This window comes from Bos indicus, chromosome 26, assembly GCF_029378745.1.
Source record: "Bos indicus isolate NIAB-ARS_2022 breed Sahiwal x Tharparkar chromosome 26, NIAB-ARS_B.indTharparkar_mat_pri_1.0, whole genome shotgun sequence".
NCBI classification, from domain to species: Eukaryota; Metazoa; Chordata; class Mammalia; order Artiodactyla; family Bovidae; genus Bos; species Bos indicus.
Window position 1 is genome coordinate 35,203,628 of NC_091785.1, and position 13,302 is coordinate 35,216,929.

At 38.2% G+C, this 13,302-nt stretch overlaps 1 protein-coding gene across 3 annotated transcripts in view; it reads left to right on the top strand.

The window, feature by feature from the left end:
* Positions 1 to 13,302, top strand: part of ATRNL1 (attractin like 1) — an 808,308-nt gene that overhangs the window by 180,642 nt on the left and 614,364 nt on the right. For all 3 annotated transcript variants that reach the window (XR_011564298.1, XM_070780901.1, XM_070780902.1), the window contains 2 exons: positions 3,432 to 3,645; positions 5,285 to 5,473. Coding sequence is in view for 2 of the 3 variants with exons in the window: in XM_070780901.1 (XP_070637002.1) it covers positions 3,432 to 3,645; positions 5,285 to 5,473 (403 nt within the window). In the remaining variant the exon portion in view is untranslated. The remainder of the gene's footprint in view (positions 1 to 3,431; positions 3,646 to 5,284; positions 5,474 to 13,302) is intronic.

The window sequence follows — 13,302 nt, forward strand, 5'->3', positions numbered from 1 at the left end:
AGGCAAAGGACATAAGTAGATATTTTTCAAAGAAGACATACAAATGGCCATCAGGCAGATTATAAGAAGTTCAACATCACTAAACATCCGGGAAATGTGAATCAAAACCAACTGAGATATCATCTCACATTTGTTAGAAAGGCTGTTGTCCAAAAGACAAGAGATAACAAATGTTGGCAACAATGTGGAGAAAAGGAATCCTTATATACTGTTGATGGGAATACAACCGGTATAGTCAATCTGGAAAACAGTATGGAGTTCCCCCCCCAAATTAAAAATATCATATGATCCAACAGGGCCACACCTAGTTATATATCCTGTGCTCTGCTTTGTGGCTCAGTCATGTCTGACTCTTTGCAACTCCACGGACTGTAGCCCTCCAGGCTCCTCTGTCCATGGGGATTCTCCAGGCAAGAATACTGGAGTGGGTTGCCATGCCCTCCTCCAGGAGATCTTCCTAACCCAGAGATCGAACCCAGGTCTCCCGCATTGCAGGTGGATTCTTTACCATCTGAGCCACCAGGGAAGCCCAGTTCTATATCCTAAGGAAATAAAATCACTATCTTGAAGAGATATCTGCACTTCCAAATAGCCAAGTTATGGAACCAGCTTAAGTCTTCATGAATGGATACATGGATGGATAAAGAAAATATACAAACATAAATATTTATGTACATATATATATATATACACACACACACACACGTATAATTTTATTCAGACTTAAATAAATTAGGAATTTCTGTTTTTTAACAACGTGGATGGACCTGGAGACACATTTATGCTATATAAAATAAGCTACTGCTGCTGCTGCTAAGTCTCTTCAGTCGTGTCCAACTCTGTGCAACCCCATAGATGGCAGCCCACCAGGCTCCCCGTCCCTGGGATTCTCCAGGCAAGAGCACTGGAGTGGGTTGCCATATCCTTCTCCAATTCATGAAAGTGAAAGTGAAGTCGCTCAGTTGTGTCTGACTCCTAGCGACCCCATGGACTGCAGCCCACCAGGCTCCTCCGTCCATGGGATTTTCCAGGCTAGAGTACTGGAGTGGGGTGCCATTGCCTTCTCCATACAATAAGCTAGACTTAGACAAATACTGGGTGTTCTCATTTATGTGTGGAATCTAAAATGGTTGAGCTGATAAAAGCAGATAGTAGAATAATGGTTGCCAGGGGCTGGGTATAGGAGAAATGTTTAAATGTAGATCAGAGGATACAAAGTTTCAGTTATGCAGGACAATAAGTTCTGGAGATCTAGTGTATGGGACAGTTGACCGTAGTTAATACTATATTGTATACTTGAAATTTGTTAAGAGAGTAGATCTTATATGTTCTTACCACACACACACACACACACACACACACACACACACACACAAAGTTATATGAGGTGATCAGTTCAGTTCAGTCACTCAGTTGTGTCCGACTCTTTGCCACCCCATGAATCGCAGCACGCCAGGCCTCCCTGTCCATCACCAACTCCCAGAGTTCACTCAGACTCACGTCCATCGAGTCGGTGATGCCATCCAGCCATCTCATCCAATGTCGTCTCCTTCTCCTCCTGCCCCCAATCCCTCCCAGCATCAGAGTCTTTTCCAATGAGTCAACTCTTCACATGAGGTGGCCAAAGTACTGGAGTTTCAGCTTTAGCATCATTCCTTCCAAAGAAATCCCAGGGCTGATCTCCTTCAGAATGGACTGGTTGGATCTCCTTGCAGTCCAAGGGACTCTCAAGAGTCTTCTCCAACACCACAGTTCAAAAGCACCAATTCTACGGCGCTCAGCTTTCTTCACAGTCCCAACTCTCACATCCATACATGACCACTGGAAAAACCATAGCCTTGACTAGACGGACCTTTGTTGGCAAAGTAATGTCTCTTGTTTTTCAATATGCTGCCTAGGTTGGTTGTAACTTTCCTTGCAAGGAGTAAGCGTCTTTGAATTTCATGGCTGCAGTCACCATCTGCAGTGATTTTGGAGCCCCCCAAAATAAAGTCTGACACTGTTTCCACTGTTTCCCCGTCTATTTCCCATGAAGTGATGGGCCCAGATGCCATGATCTTCGCTTTCTGAATGCTAAGCTTTAAGCCAACTTTTTAACTCTCCACTTTCATCAAGAGGCTTTTTAGTTCCTCTTCACTTTCTGCCATAAGGGTGGTGTCATCTGCGTATCTGAGGTTATTGATATTTTTCCCGGCAATCTTGATTCCAGCTTGTGCTTAATTACCTTGATGTGATAATTTACAATGTGAAACACATATGCCAAACAAATATGCCACACACCTTATATATGTATAATTTTCATTTATCAATTATACCTCAGTTAAGCTACAAAAAATGAAAATTAGAATCTCAAAAAGAGATGTATAAATCTAAGCAGAAACAAGACAAGAAAAAGAGATGTTTGCAATCTATAAAGATTTGTAAGGAGAGTAGCCTAGCATAAGAATATATCATTATTTTGTCAGTCTCATTAGAATAGCCTTTTAAAATTTAGGAATGATTAAAATATATAAATACAGAATATACTTTGTTTTTAAGCTGCTTTTGAAATATTGCTGAGAGTGTTAAGAATATTTACTTTGGTGGCATTTATCAACCTCTGTTAATTAAGTTTTAGGCAACAGGGTCAAAGATCTTTATTATTTATTTCTTGATCTGTTTAATAATGAAAATAAATGACTAATTTTATCTAAAACTGCACTTAAGTCCTACTGTACTAGTAGAGGTCTGATCTGGAAGAGAGGCACCTCTTTGTCTTTTTGTGAACCTCTTGTGAAGTCTTCACTCAGCCTTTATTCCTGTTCATGGTTTTGTTTTCTATTTTCTCGCAGTGCGTATAATGGCACTTGAGCTTTATTTTTTTAACTCCATAACTCATTAGATTGATGGTAGCATTAGTAATAGCAGCTGCAGCAGAAATATCAGTAACAACAGTAGCAATACAATATGTTGTTTTTAAAAATGATCTATTCTCATAAGTGGAGAAGGAAATGGCAACCCACTCCAGTATTCTTGCCTGGAGAATCCTGTGGACAGACGATCCTGGTGGGCTGTTGTCCATAGGGTCACACAGAGTCGGACACGACTGAAGTGACTTAGCATGCATGCATGCATTTCATAAGATAGGTAAGACAGATATGTATATCAGATACCCCATTTTATAGAATAGGAAACTGAGGTTCACAAAGGCTAAATAAATGACCTGAGTCATGTCGCTAAATGTATAGTTTAGACATAGTGTTCTATTGTGCATCATTTTCCACGGTGTTCTAGGATTGTTAATTTTCCTTGGTATTAGGTGTGATTAGAAAGGTACTATGATATATTTAAAAATGTAATTTTTAAAGATAATGAACTGTTTGCTAAGGAAGGTGACACAGGATTTTTACATCTCACTTTTTAAAAAATGTTGCTTTTGCTGTTGTTTACAGAAAGTATCACCTTGGGTAGGCTTACGCAAGATCAATATATCCTACTGGGGATGGGAAGACATGTCTCCATTTACAAATACGACGCTGCAGTGGCTTCCTGGTGAACCTAATGACTCTGGGTTCTGTGCGTATCTAGAAAGGGCTGCAGTGGCAGGCTTAAAAGCTAATCCTTGCACGTCTATGGCAGATGGGCTTGTCTGTGAAAAACCTGTTGGTAAGTAGTCCTGTAAACTAATGTTTCTTTAAAGATGTAGTTTATATTTCCAGCTCTTCTTCCCACAACCCCCTTCCAGCCTGTGATCCTACATAGGCCTGAAGTAACTTTCACCATCTTTTAATGCTGCTGATTTCTGTGTAAATTTTATCTTTGTCCACTTTCCCCATTTACTGTTAGTGACCTCAGCATTAAAGTAATAGAATTGTATTGTTTTATACAATCTTTATTTCTTGGTTAAAATATTGATGTTATAGTAATAATCTGTTCTTAATTTTTTACTGTGTTTTGCTTTTATAATAATAGTTGTTGTAAGAAAGATTAATCATTAAGATTAACAACAAATATAGAATCATTTTAATCCTATAGCTCTATTTCAGTTGGCAAGTGAAAAGAAGCATTCCTGTTACATCCTTTGAAATGGAGTTTCGTTAAGTGAGAAAGGAGTACTGAATTCTTTTCTCTTTTCAAATATTATATTTTGTATTGCAGTGAAATATACATAATGTCAAACTTAATTTTAGCCATTTTTTTCGTTCAGTGGTTTTGAGATATGATTGAGATTTCTAAATCATTTTTAAGTGTCGAGTTCAGTGTCATTAAGTACATTCACATTGTTGTTAATCTGTCAACACTATCCATCTCCAGAACTTTTTCATCTTCCCACACTATATCTCCATATTCATTACACAATAACTCCCAAATCACCTCTCCCCAACCCCACTGCTAAGTATCTCATATAAGTGGAATCATGGGGTATTTGTCCATTTGTGACTGGCTTATTTCCTTTCAAATAATGTTTTCAGAGTTCACCCATCTTGTAGTGTGTGTCAGAATATCATTCCTTTTTAAACCTGAATATTTATCCATTGTGTTCATAGTCCACATTTTACCTCTTCATACATTGGTGGACACTTGTTGCTTCTACCTACTGACTATAGTGAATAATGATGCTGTGAAGATGGGTGTGCAAATAACTGTTTCAGCTCCTGCTTTCACGTCTTTGTGTATATAGCCAGAAGTGGAATTGCTATATCATATGGTAAATCTGTGTTTAATTTTTTGAGGACTTGCCATACTGTTTGCTACGGAAGCTTCACCATTTTACCATTCCTAGAAGTGGAGTACAGGGTACAATTTCCCCACATACTTACTAACATTTAAAACATAGCAATCCAAATAGGTGTGATAAAGATTATGTTTTATGTTAAGATTTTATAGTAAATTGTATTGTTAGTTGCTTTTATAAGGTGTGGAATGTTTACATTAACAGAAGTGTGGCTAGCTTAAAAAGTAAATAATGATAACCATACATATTATCTAGCCAATAGAAACAAAAGCCTAAGTCATGTATTACATTGCTGTTAAACAAATTTAAGTTGTACAATTTTGTGTACTTTGTAAAGGATTAAAATTTTCCAGGGCATTATAAATTTCAAAGTAGGTAATACATTTAAGAAGTATTGACATGCCATCTTCATTCTCATTTTACCTTATATAATTTTGACTCTAATTTTTATCCCACACTTGGCTTCATTGAGACCTTCCCTAAACAACAACAAAACGAACAACACTCACATCCTTGTGTCAAAAAAGCAGTTAGTAAATACAATAATTATCTTTTGTTGGTTTATTCCAGTTAGTCCGAATCAGAACGCGAGGCCGTGCAAAAAGCCCTGTTCTTTAAGGACGTCGTGCTCCAACTGCACGAGCAACGGCATGGAGTGTATGTGGTGCAGCAGCACCAGGCGGTGCGTCGACTCCAACGCCTACATAATCTCTTTCCCATACGGGCAGTGTCTGGAGTGGCAGACTGCCACCTGCTCTCGTAAGTGATTCTCTAGAGTCTCTTTTTGTTTAACTGCAACATAAATCCCCTTTCTGTGACGGGCCGAGAAGTTTGAGGAAGTTTAATTAAAAAAAAAATGAGAAAAAATGCTGTTGCTAGGCCTTCCTTTTAGCTCAGAAGGTAGAGCATCTGCCTGCAATGCAGGAGACTCAGGTTCAGTCCCTGGGTCGGGAAGATCCTCTGGAGAAGGGATTGGCAATCCACTCCAGTATTCTTGCCTGGAGAATCCTGTGGACAGAGGAGCCCGGCGGGCTACAGTTTGTGGACTCCCAAAGCATTGGACATGACTGAGCGATTAACACTACAACTAGTTACCATTAACAATTGCTATTTACAATTAAAAACTAGTTTTAAAGCCTCTTAATGCTACAAGCCCCTGATTTACATTATCCCGTCATTTTGAATTCCAGTAATTTTCTTAGCCTTTAACATTTTGCCATGTTTGTGCTCCCCCAAACTCTGAGTGTGTATTGCAGACAGTGGAATACTTCATGAAAGTGCTCCTTTGGAAGAATCATATATTGTTGCATTGTGTTTCTGTGAAAGTGAAGTCGCTCAGTCGTGTCCGGCTTTTTGCGACCCCATGGACTGTAGCCTACCAGGCTCCTCTGTCCATGGGATTTTCCAGGCAATAGTACTGGAGTGGATTGCCATTTCCTTCTTCAGGGGATCTTCCTGACCCAGGGATCGAACCCGGGTCTCCTGCATTGTAGACAGATGCTTGACCGTCTGAGCCACACTTCCCATGTCTTCTTTTTTTCACAAGTGTGATTTTTAAAAGAATTTACACCAGTTGCTTTGCAGGTTTCCTCATTTGCCTAATTGTTTCCTTATGGTTAGATTCAAGTTAAGCATTTTTTGATGAGGATATCATCACAATGGTGGTATGTCGTGTCGTTGGTTAGTTGCTAAGTCGTGTCCGACTCTTTTGCGATCCCATGGTGTAGCCCTCCTGACTCCTTTGTCCATGGGATTTCCCAGGCAAGAATCCAGGAATGGGTTGCCATTTTCTCCTCCAGGGGATCTTCCCGACCCAGGGATTGAACCTGAGTCTCCTGTGTTTCCTGCATTGGTGGGTGGATTCTTTACCACTAGTGCCACCTGGGAAGCCTTTTCTTCTCCTTGGAACCTAGCCAAATCCATATTTGTTCCATATTGGGCACCACTGTTGCGTAAAGAGTTGAGACAAAGGGTAATTGCTACCATGTAGACTAGAACTTGCAGGCTGCAGCTGTTGTGTGCATTTATCCTCCCAGGCTCTTGGTATCAAGTAGAGAGGTGTTCCTGGGAAGGGATGGCTGGATCTGACTGTATTGAGCTCCCTGTTGCTCTCCCTTTTTAGGAATTTTGATAAAGAACAGGAATATACTTGATCAAGACTGTAGCAGTGGGTTTGTTGCAGACATAAAATGGTCTTGCTGGCACAGAAATTGTCTTATAACTAGGAACCAGCTCCCCAGGAGAGTTGAATACCAGCCCTGGATACTTGTGGGGAGTTGAGACATTGCTCAGCCTCTCCTGCCTTAATTGCTGCTTTTGTTTCTCCAGAAACATCAATGTTTAGTGAAAGATGCCTGACACAAAAGATTATGTATGTATGACCCATTTAGATAAAGTTAGGCAAAACTATGCTGTATCATTTAGGAATGAATTTTTTAGGTAGAACTGTTGGGTAAGGTTTTTATAAATGTTGGCTAGTGGTTGCTGCTGGGAAAGATTAGAGGTGCTGATTAGGAAAAGGGTAGGGAGGCAGTGTTCTGCTTCTAAACTGAATGCAGGCACAGAATATTCATTTACAATAATTTATTAATCTCACGTTTTTCTTTATGTAGTTCTCTGTAGGTGTGTTATATTTCACAATGAAAAGAAGTCTAAAAGGTAGGGGAAAAGGTACTTGGAAAGTCTCCAAGCTCTTAAAATTTTAAGAACTTTCTAAAAATTATTTAGAGTTGTCTAAGTTGTCTTCTCTGTTCACAAATCTTTCTTTCCTTCTCATTTGTTCGTCTTCTGGAAAATAGTCTTCAGTAATTCTTTCCAAATAAATTGTTGGTTAGTAAGCCTTTTGGGCTTCCTGGGTGGTGCTAGTGGTAAGGAACCCTCCTGCCAATGCAGGTTAGATGTGAGAAACACAGGTTTGATCCCTGGGTCAAGAAGATCCCCTGGAGGAGGGCATGGCAACCCACTTCAGTTTTCTTGCCTGGAGAATCCCATGGACAGAGGAGGCTGGCAGGCTGCAGTCCATGGGTTCGCAAAGACTCAGACATGACTGAAATGACTTAGCACGAAGTAAACCTTTTGAATCTTTGCATTTTTTCATATTCACTTGAATCATGAAATACCTGGGTGTAGAGTTCTAAATATTTCCTTCCTTAGAATATCTAGCATTTGATGTTGTGGGTTAGAATTTTCATGCCAGTCAAATATTCTTTCCTTTATAAGACATCTTTTTTTTCCCTTTTTTGGAGAGCTTTAAAAACTTTTCTGTTTATCCTTGGCATTCAGAATTTTGCAATTTATCTTTCTTTTTTTTTAATTTTATTTTATTTTTAAACTTTACATAATTGTATTAGTTTTGCCAAATGTTTTCAGTAACTGACGTGGATTTCAAAAATGGATTCTCATTGGCTTTTTTAATCTGAAGAGTATTTTCTTTATTCATTTGCTAAGAATATTCCTTAATGTCATAGATTGTTTTCTTCTCTTTACTATTATTAGAAATCTTAAAACAGTTGTTGGAATTTCTGGGTGTATCTTAACAGCTCTTGTTTTTGCATTTTTTATTGTAATATAGTTTATTTACAATATTAGTTTTAAGTGTGTATAAAAGTATATAGATATATATATACACACACATATACATACACATATATATATTCCTTTTTCAGATTATATTCCATTATAGGTTATTAAAAAGATAATGGAATATAGTTTCCTGTGCTATATAGTAAATCATGTAGCTTATCTATTATATGTATAGTAATTTTTATCTGTTAATCCCGTACTCTTAATTTAGTCCCCCATCCTTACCCTCCCTTTGCTCTTCAGTGATCATAAGTCCATTTTATAAATCTGTGATTCTGTTTCTGTTTTGTGTATACATTAATTCTTTTAAGATTCTCTGTATACATGATATATAATATTTGTCTTTCTCTAACTTCCTTCACTATGATAATCTCTATGTCCATTATGTTACTGTAAATGGCAATATTTCATTCTTTTTTGTGGATAAGTAACATTCCATTCTATACACACACATCTTTTTTTAATTCATTTTTAAATTGGAGGAAAATTGCTTTACAGTGTTGTACTGGCTTCAGTGTACAACAACGAGCATTAGCCATAATCATACACACATACCTCCTCCTTGAGGCTCTCTCCCCTTCCCCCATCCCACCCCTCTAGCATCACAGAGCACCAGGCTGAGCTCCCTGTGTTATATAGTAACTTCTCAACAGCTATCTGTTTTACGCATTATAGTGTATATATGTTGATGCTGTTTTCTCCGTTCACCCCACTCTTTCCTTCCCCCGCTGTGTCCACGAGTCTCTTCTCTAGGTCTGTGTCTTCATTCTTTCCCAGCAAATAGGTTCATAAATGCCATTTTCTAGATTCCACATATGTGTGTTAAACCTACCTGACTTCAGGCTCTACTACAAAACCACAGTCATCAAGACAGTATGGTACTAGCACAAAGACAGAAATATAGATCAATGGAACAAAATAGAAAGCCCAGAGATAAATCCATGCACATATGGACACCTTATCTTTGACAAAGGAGGCAAGAATATACAATGGATTAAAGACAATCTCTTTAACAAGTGGTGCTGGGAAAACTGGTCAACCACTTGTAAAAGAATGAAACTAGAACACTTTCTAACACCATACACAAAAATAAACTCAAAATGGATTAAAGATCTAAACATAAGACCAGAAACTATAAAACTCCTAGAGGAAAACATAGGCAAAACACTCTCTGGCATACATCACAGCAGGATCCTCTATGACCCACCTCCCAGAATATCGGAAATAAAAGCAAAAATAAACAAATGGGACCTAATTAACCTTAAAAGCTTCTGCACATCAAAGGAAACTATCAGCAAGGTGAAAAGACAGCCTTCAGAATGGGAGAAAATAATAGCAAATGAAGCAACTGACAAACAACTAATCTCAAAAATATACAAGCAACTCCTCCAGCTCAACTCCAGAAAAATAAATGACCCAATCAAAAAATGGGCCAAAGAACTAAATAGACATTTCTCCAAAGAAGACATACAGATGGCTAACAAACACATGAAAAGATGCTCAACATCACTCATTATCAGAGAAATGCAAATCAAGACCACTATGAGGTACCATTTCACACCAGTCAGAATGGCTGCGATACAAAAGTCTACAAGCAATAAATGCTGGAGAGGGTGTGGAGAAAAGGGAACCCTCTTACACTGTTGGTGGGAATGCAAACTAGTACAGCCACTATGGAAAACAGTGTGGAGATTCCTTAAAAAACTGGAAATAGAACTGCCTTATGATCCAGCAATCCCACTGCTGGGCATACACACTGAGGAAACCAGAAGGGAAAGAGACACATGTACCCCAATGTTCATCGCAGCACTGTTTATAATAGCCAGGACATGGAAGCAACCTAGATGTCCATCAGCAGATGAATGGATAAGAAAGCAGTGGTACATATCCACAATGGAGTATTACTCAGCCATTAAAAAGAATACATTTGAATCAGTTGTAATGAGGTGGATGAAACTGGAGCCTATTATACAGAGTGAAGTAAGCCAGAAGGAAAAACACCAATACAGTATACTAACACATATATATGGAATTTAGAAAGATGATAACAATAACCCTGTGTACGAGACAGCAGAAGAGACACTGATGTATGGAACAGTCTTATGGACTCTGTGGGAGAGGGAGGGGGTGGGAAGATTTGGGAGAATGGCATTGAAACATGTAAAATATCATGTATGAAACGAGATGCCAGTCCAGGTTCAATGCACGATACTGGATGCTTGGGGCTAGTGCACTGGGACGACCCAGAGGGATGGTATGGGGAGGGAGGAGGGAGGAGGGTTCAGGATGGGGAGCACATGTATACCTGTGATGGATTCATTTTGATATTTGGCAAAACTAATACAATTATGTAAAGTTTAAAAATAAAAAAAAAATGATATTTGTTTTTCTCTTTCTGACTTACTTCATTCTGTATAACAAACTCTAGGTTCATCCGCCTCACTAGAACTGAATCAAATTCATTCTTTTTTATGGCTGATTAATACTCCACTGTATATATGTACATTTTCTTTATCCAGTCATCTGTAGATGGACATCTAGGTTGCTTCAGTGTTCTGGCTATTGTAAATAGTGCTGCAGTGAACACTGAGATATATGTGTCTTTTGGAATTGTGGCTTTCCCAGGGTATATGTCCAGTAGTGGGATTGCTGTTTTATATGGTAGATTTTATTCCTACTTTTTAAAGAAATCTCCACGCTGTTCTCCATAATGGCTTCATTAGTTTGCATTCCCACCAACAGTATAGGAGGATTCCCTTTTCTCCATATCCTCTCTAATACTTGTAGATTTTTTTGTTTGATGACTATTCTGACTGGTATGAGGTGATACCTCACTGTAGTTTTGATTTGCATTTCTCTAATAATTAGTGTGGTTGAGCATCTTTTCATATCTTTATTGGTCATCTGTATATCTTTGGAGAAATGTCAGTTAGGTCTTCTACCCATTTTTTGATTGGGCAGTTTGTTTTCCTGATATTGATCTATATGAGCTGCTTATATATTTTGGAGATTAATCCTTTGTCAGTTGCAATAGTTTTCTCCCATTCTAAGGGTTGTCTTTTAATCTTGTTTGTTTCCTTTGCTGTACAAAAGCTTTTGTGTTTAATTAGGTCTCATTTGTTTATTTTTGATTTTATTTTCAGTGTACTAGGGGGTGGGTCAAAGAGGATCTTGCTGTGATTTATGTCACAGAGTATAGTGCTTATGTTTTTCTCTAATGGATTTATAGTTTCTGGCCTTACATTTAAGTCTGTAATCTATTCTGAGTTTATTTTTGCACACAACATCTTTTTAAGCCAGTCATCTGAATTGATTGTTTCCATGTCTTGGCTATTGTAAATAGTGTTGCTGTAAACATTGGGGTGTGTTTATCTTTTCAGATTAGTGTTTTTATCTTTTCTTACAGCTTTGGCTGAATAAGAGACCTCTTGCCAGTTTTCAGTTGGTTTTTTGTGAAAATTGTTCCACTTGTAGGGGTATTTCTGTTTTGTTTCTGGGGGGAGGTGTGCTCCATTCTGCCATTTTTATCCTTGTAAAAGTTTAGTGTATCTTAAATTCATTTGTACTTTCCATGTTGTTATTTGTTAAATGAGGTTCAAATATTTTTCCTTTTTTACGTTTTTTTAAAATCTGGAGCTTTTTATCTATTTAAAGTGAATTTTTGAGAACCTTGTAATCCCGTTGTAAAGATTGAAGCTACATTTTTGGAAAGGTAAATTAAAAATGATTAACTATTTTAACACAGATAAGAACTTCAGTTTGACCACAGATGAACCAAATGATGATAACTACTGTTGGTGAGATTGTTAGCTAGGCATGCATGGATCAGTTCTTTAGAGCTGTTTTGGCACTCTTGATTTTTGATGTTTTGCTTCTTTTGCTTTCTTGATTGTTGTAGAGGCTTACTTTCCACTTCTGCCGTTTGTTCCTTGAGCAGTTAGTCTAGTCTGCTGGATTTTCTGTTTCTCTAGGTCTTTTCTCTCACTGTTATGTCTGTCACCACATCTGTCTTCCCTGTGGCTGTATATAGCTCATTGGAGCTGATGATGTCTAATCACAGTTGTTTTTGTTCCTTAACTTCTAAAATTGTACATCCTGTGCATCCTTGTGGGAAAGAGGGGCATTTTATCTTGCCTCAAGGAGCCCTTGTGTTCTTTGGAAGTAGCATTTACCTGGCAGTGACCCACTCCTTATGAACACAAACTCCTTCTCTATTACATTTAATACTTTTCCATGTGTTTAACTAACAAACATTTACTGAGCAGTGAGGAAATGCCAGAGAATAAAATAGAGACTAGGAATGAAGATGACATCCTTGCTCAAAATCCACGTGCTTTCAGCAGTAGTGTTACTGTTTCAGAATGTCAGCTGCTGAGCAATAGTTTTGTCATGCTTTGCCTTCAACATTGTATTATTTTTAGTATGAATTATATGCAGTGGATTTATGTTATCTTTTTGTGCTATATGTTTCTAGTTATTCACCAAACCTTTGACAGTAGTAAGTCTTCACAGCCATTTTTACAGTTATAAATAGAACAGTATTAGAAATGGTCTAAGCTCACACGCTAATAAAGTAATGCTCAAAATTCTCCAAGCCAGGCTTCAGCAATACGTGAACCATGAACTTCCTGATGTTCAAGCTGGTTTTAGAAAAGGCAGAGGAACCAGAGATCAAATTGCCAACATCCTCTGGATCATGGAAAAGCAAGAGAGTTCCAGAAAAACATCTACTTCTGCTTTATTGACTATGCCAAAGCCTTTGACTGTGTGGATCACAATAAACTGTGGAAAATTCTGAAAGAGATGGGAATACCAGGCCACCTGACCTGCCTCTTGAGAAACCTATATGCAGGTCAGGAAGCAACAGTTAGAACTGGAGATGGAACAACAGACTGGTTCCAAATAGGAAAAGGAGTACGTCAAGGCTGTATATTGTCACTCTGCTTATTTAACTTATATGCAGAGTACATCATGAGAAACGCTGGACTGGAAGAAGCACAAGCTGG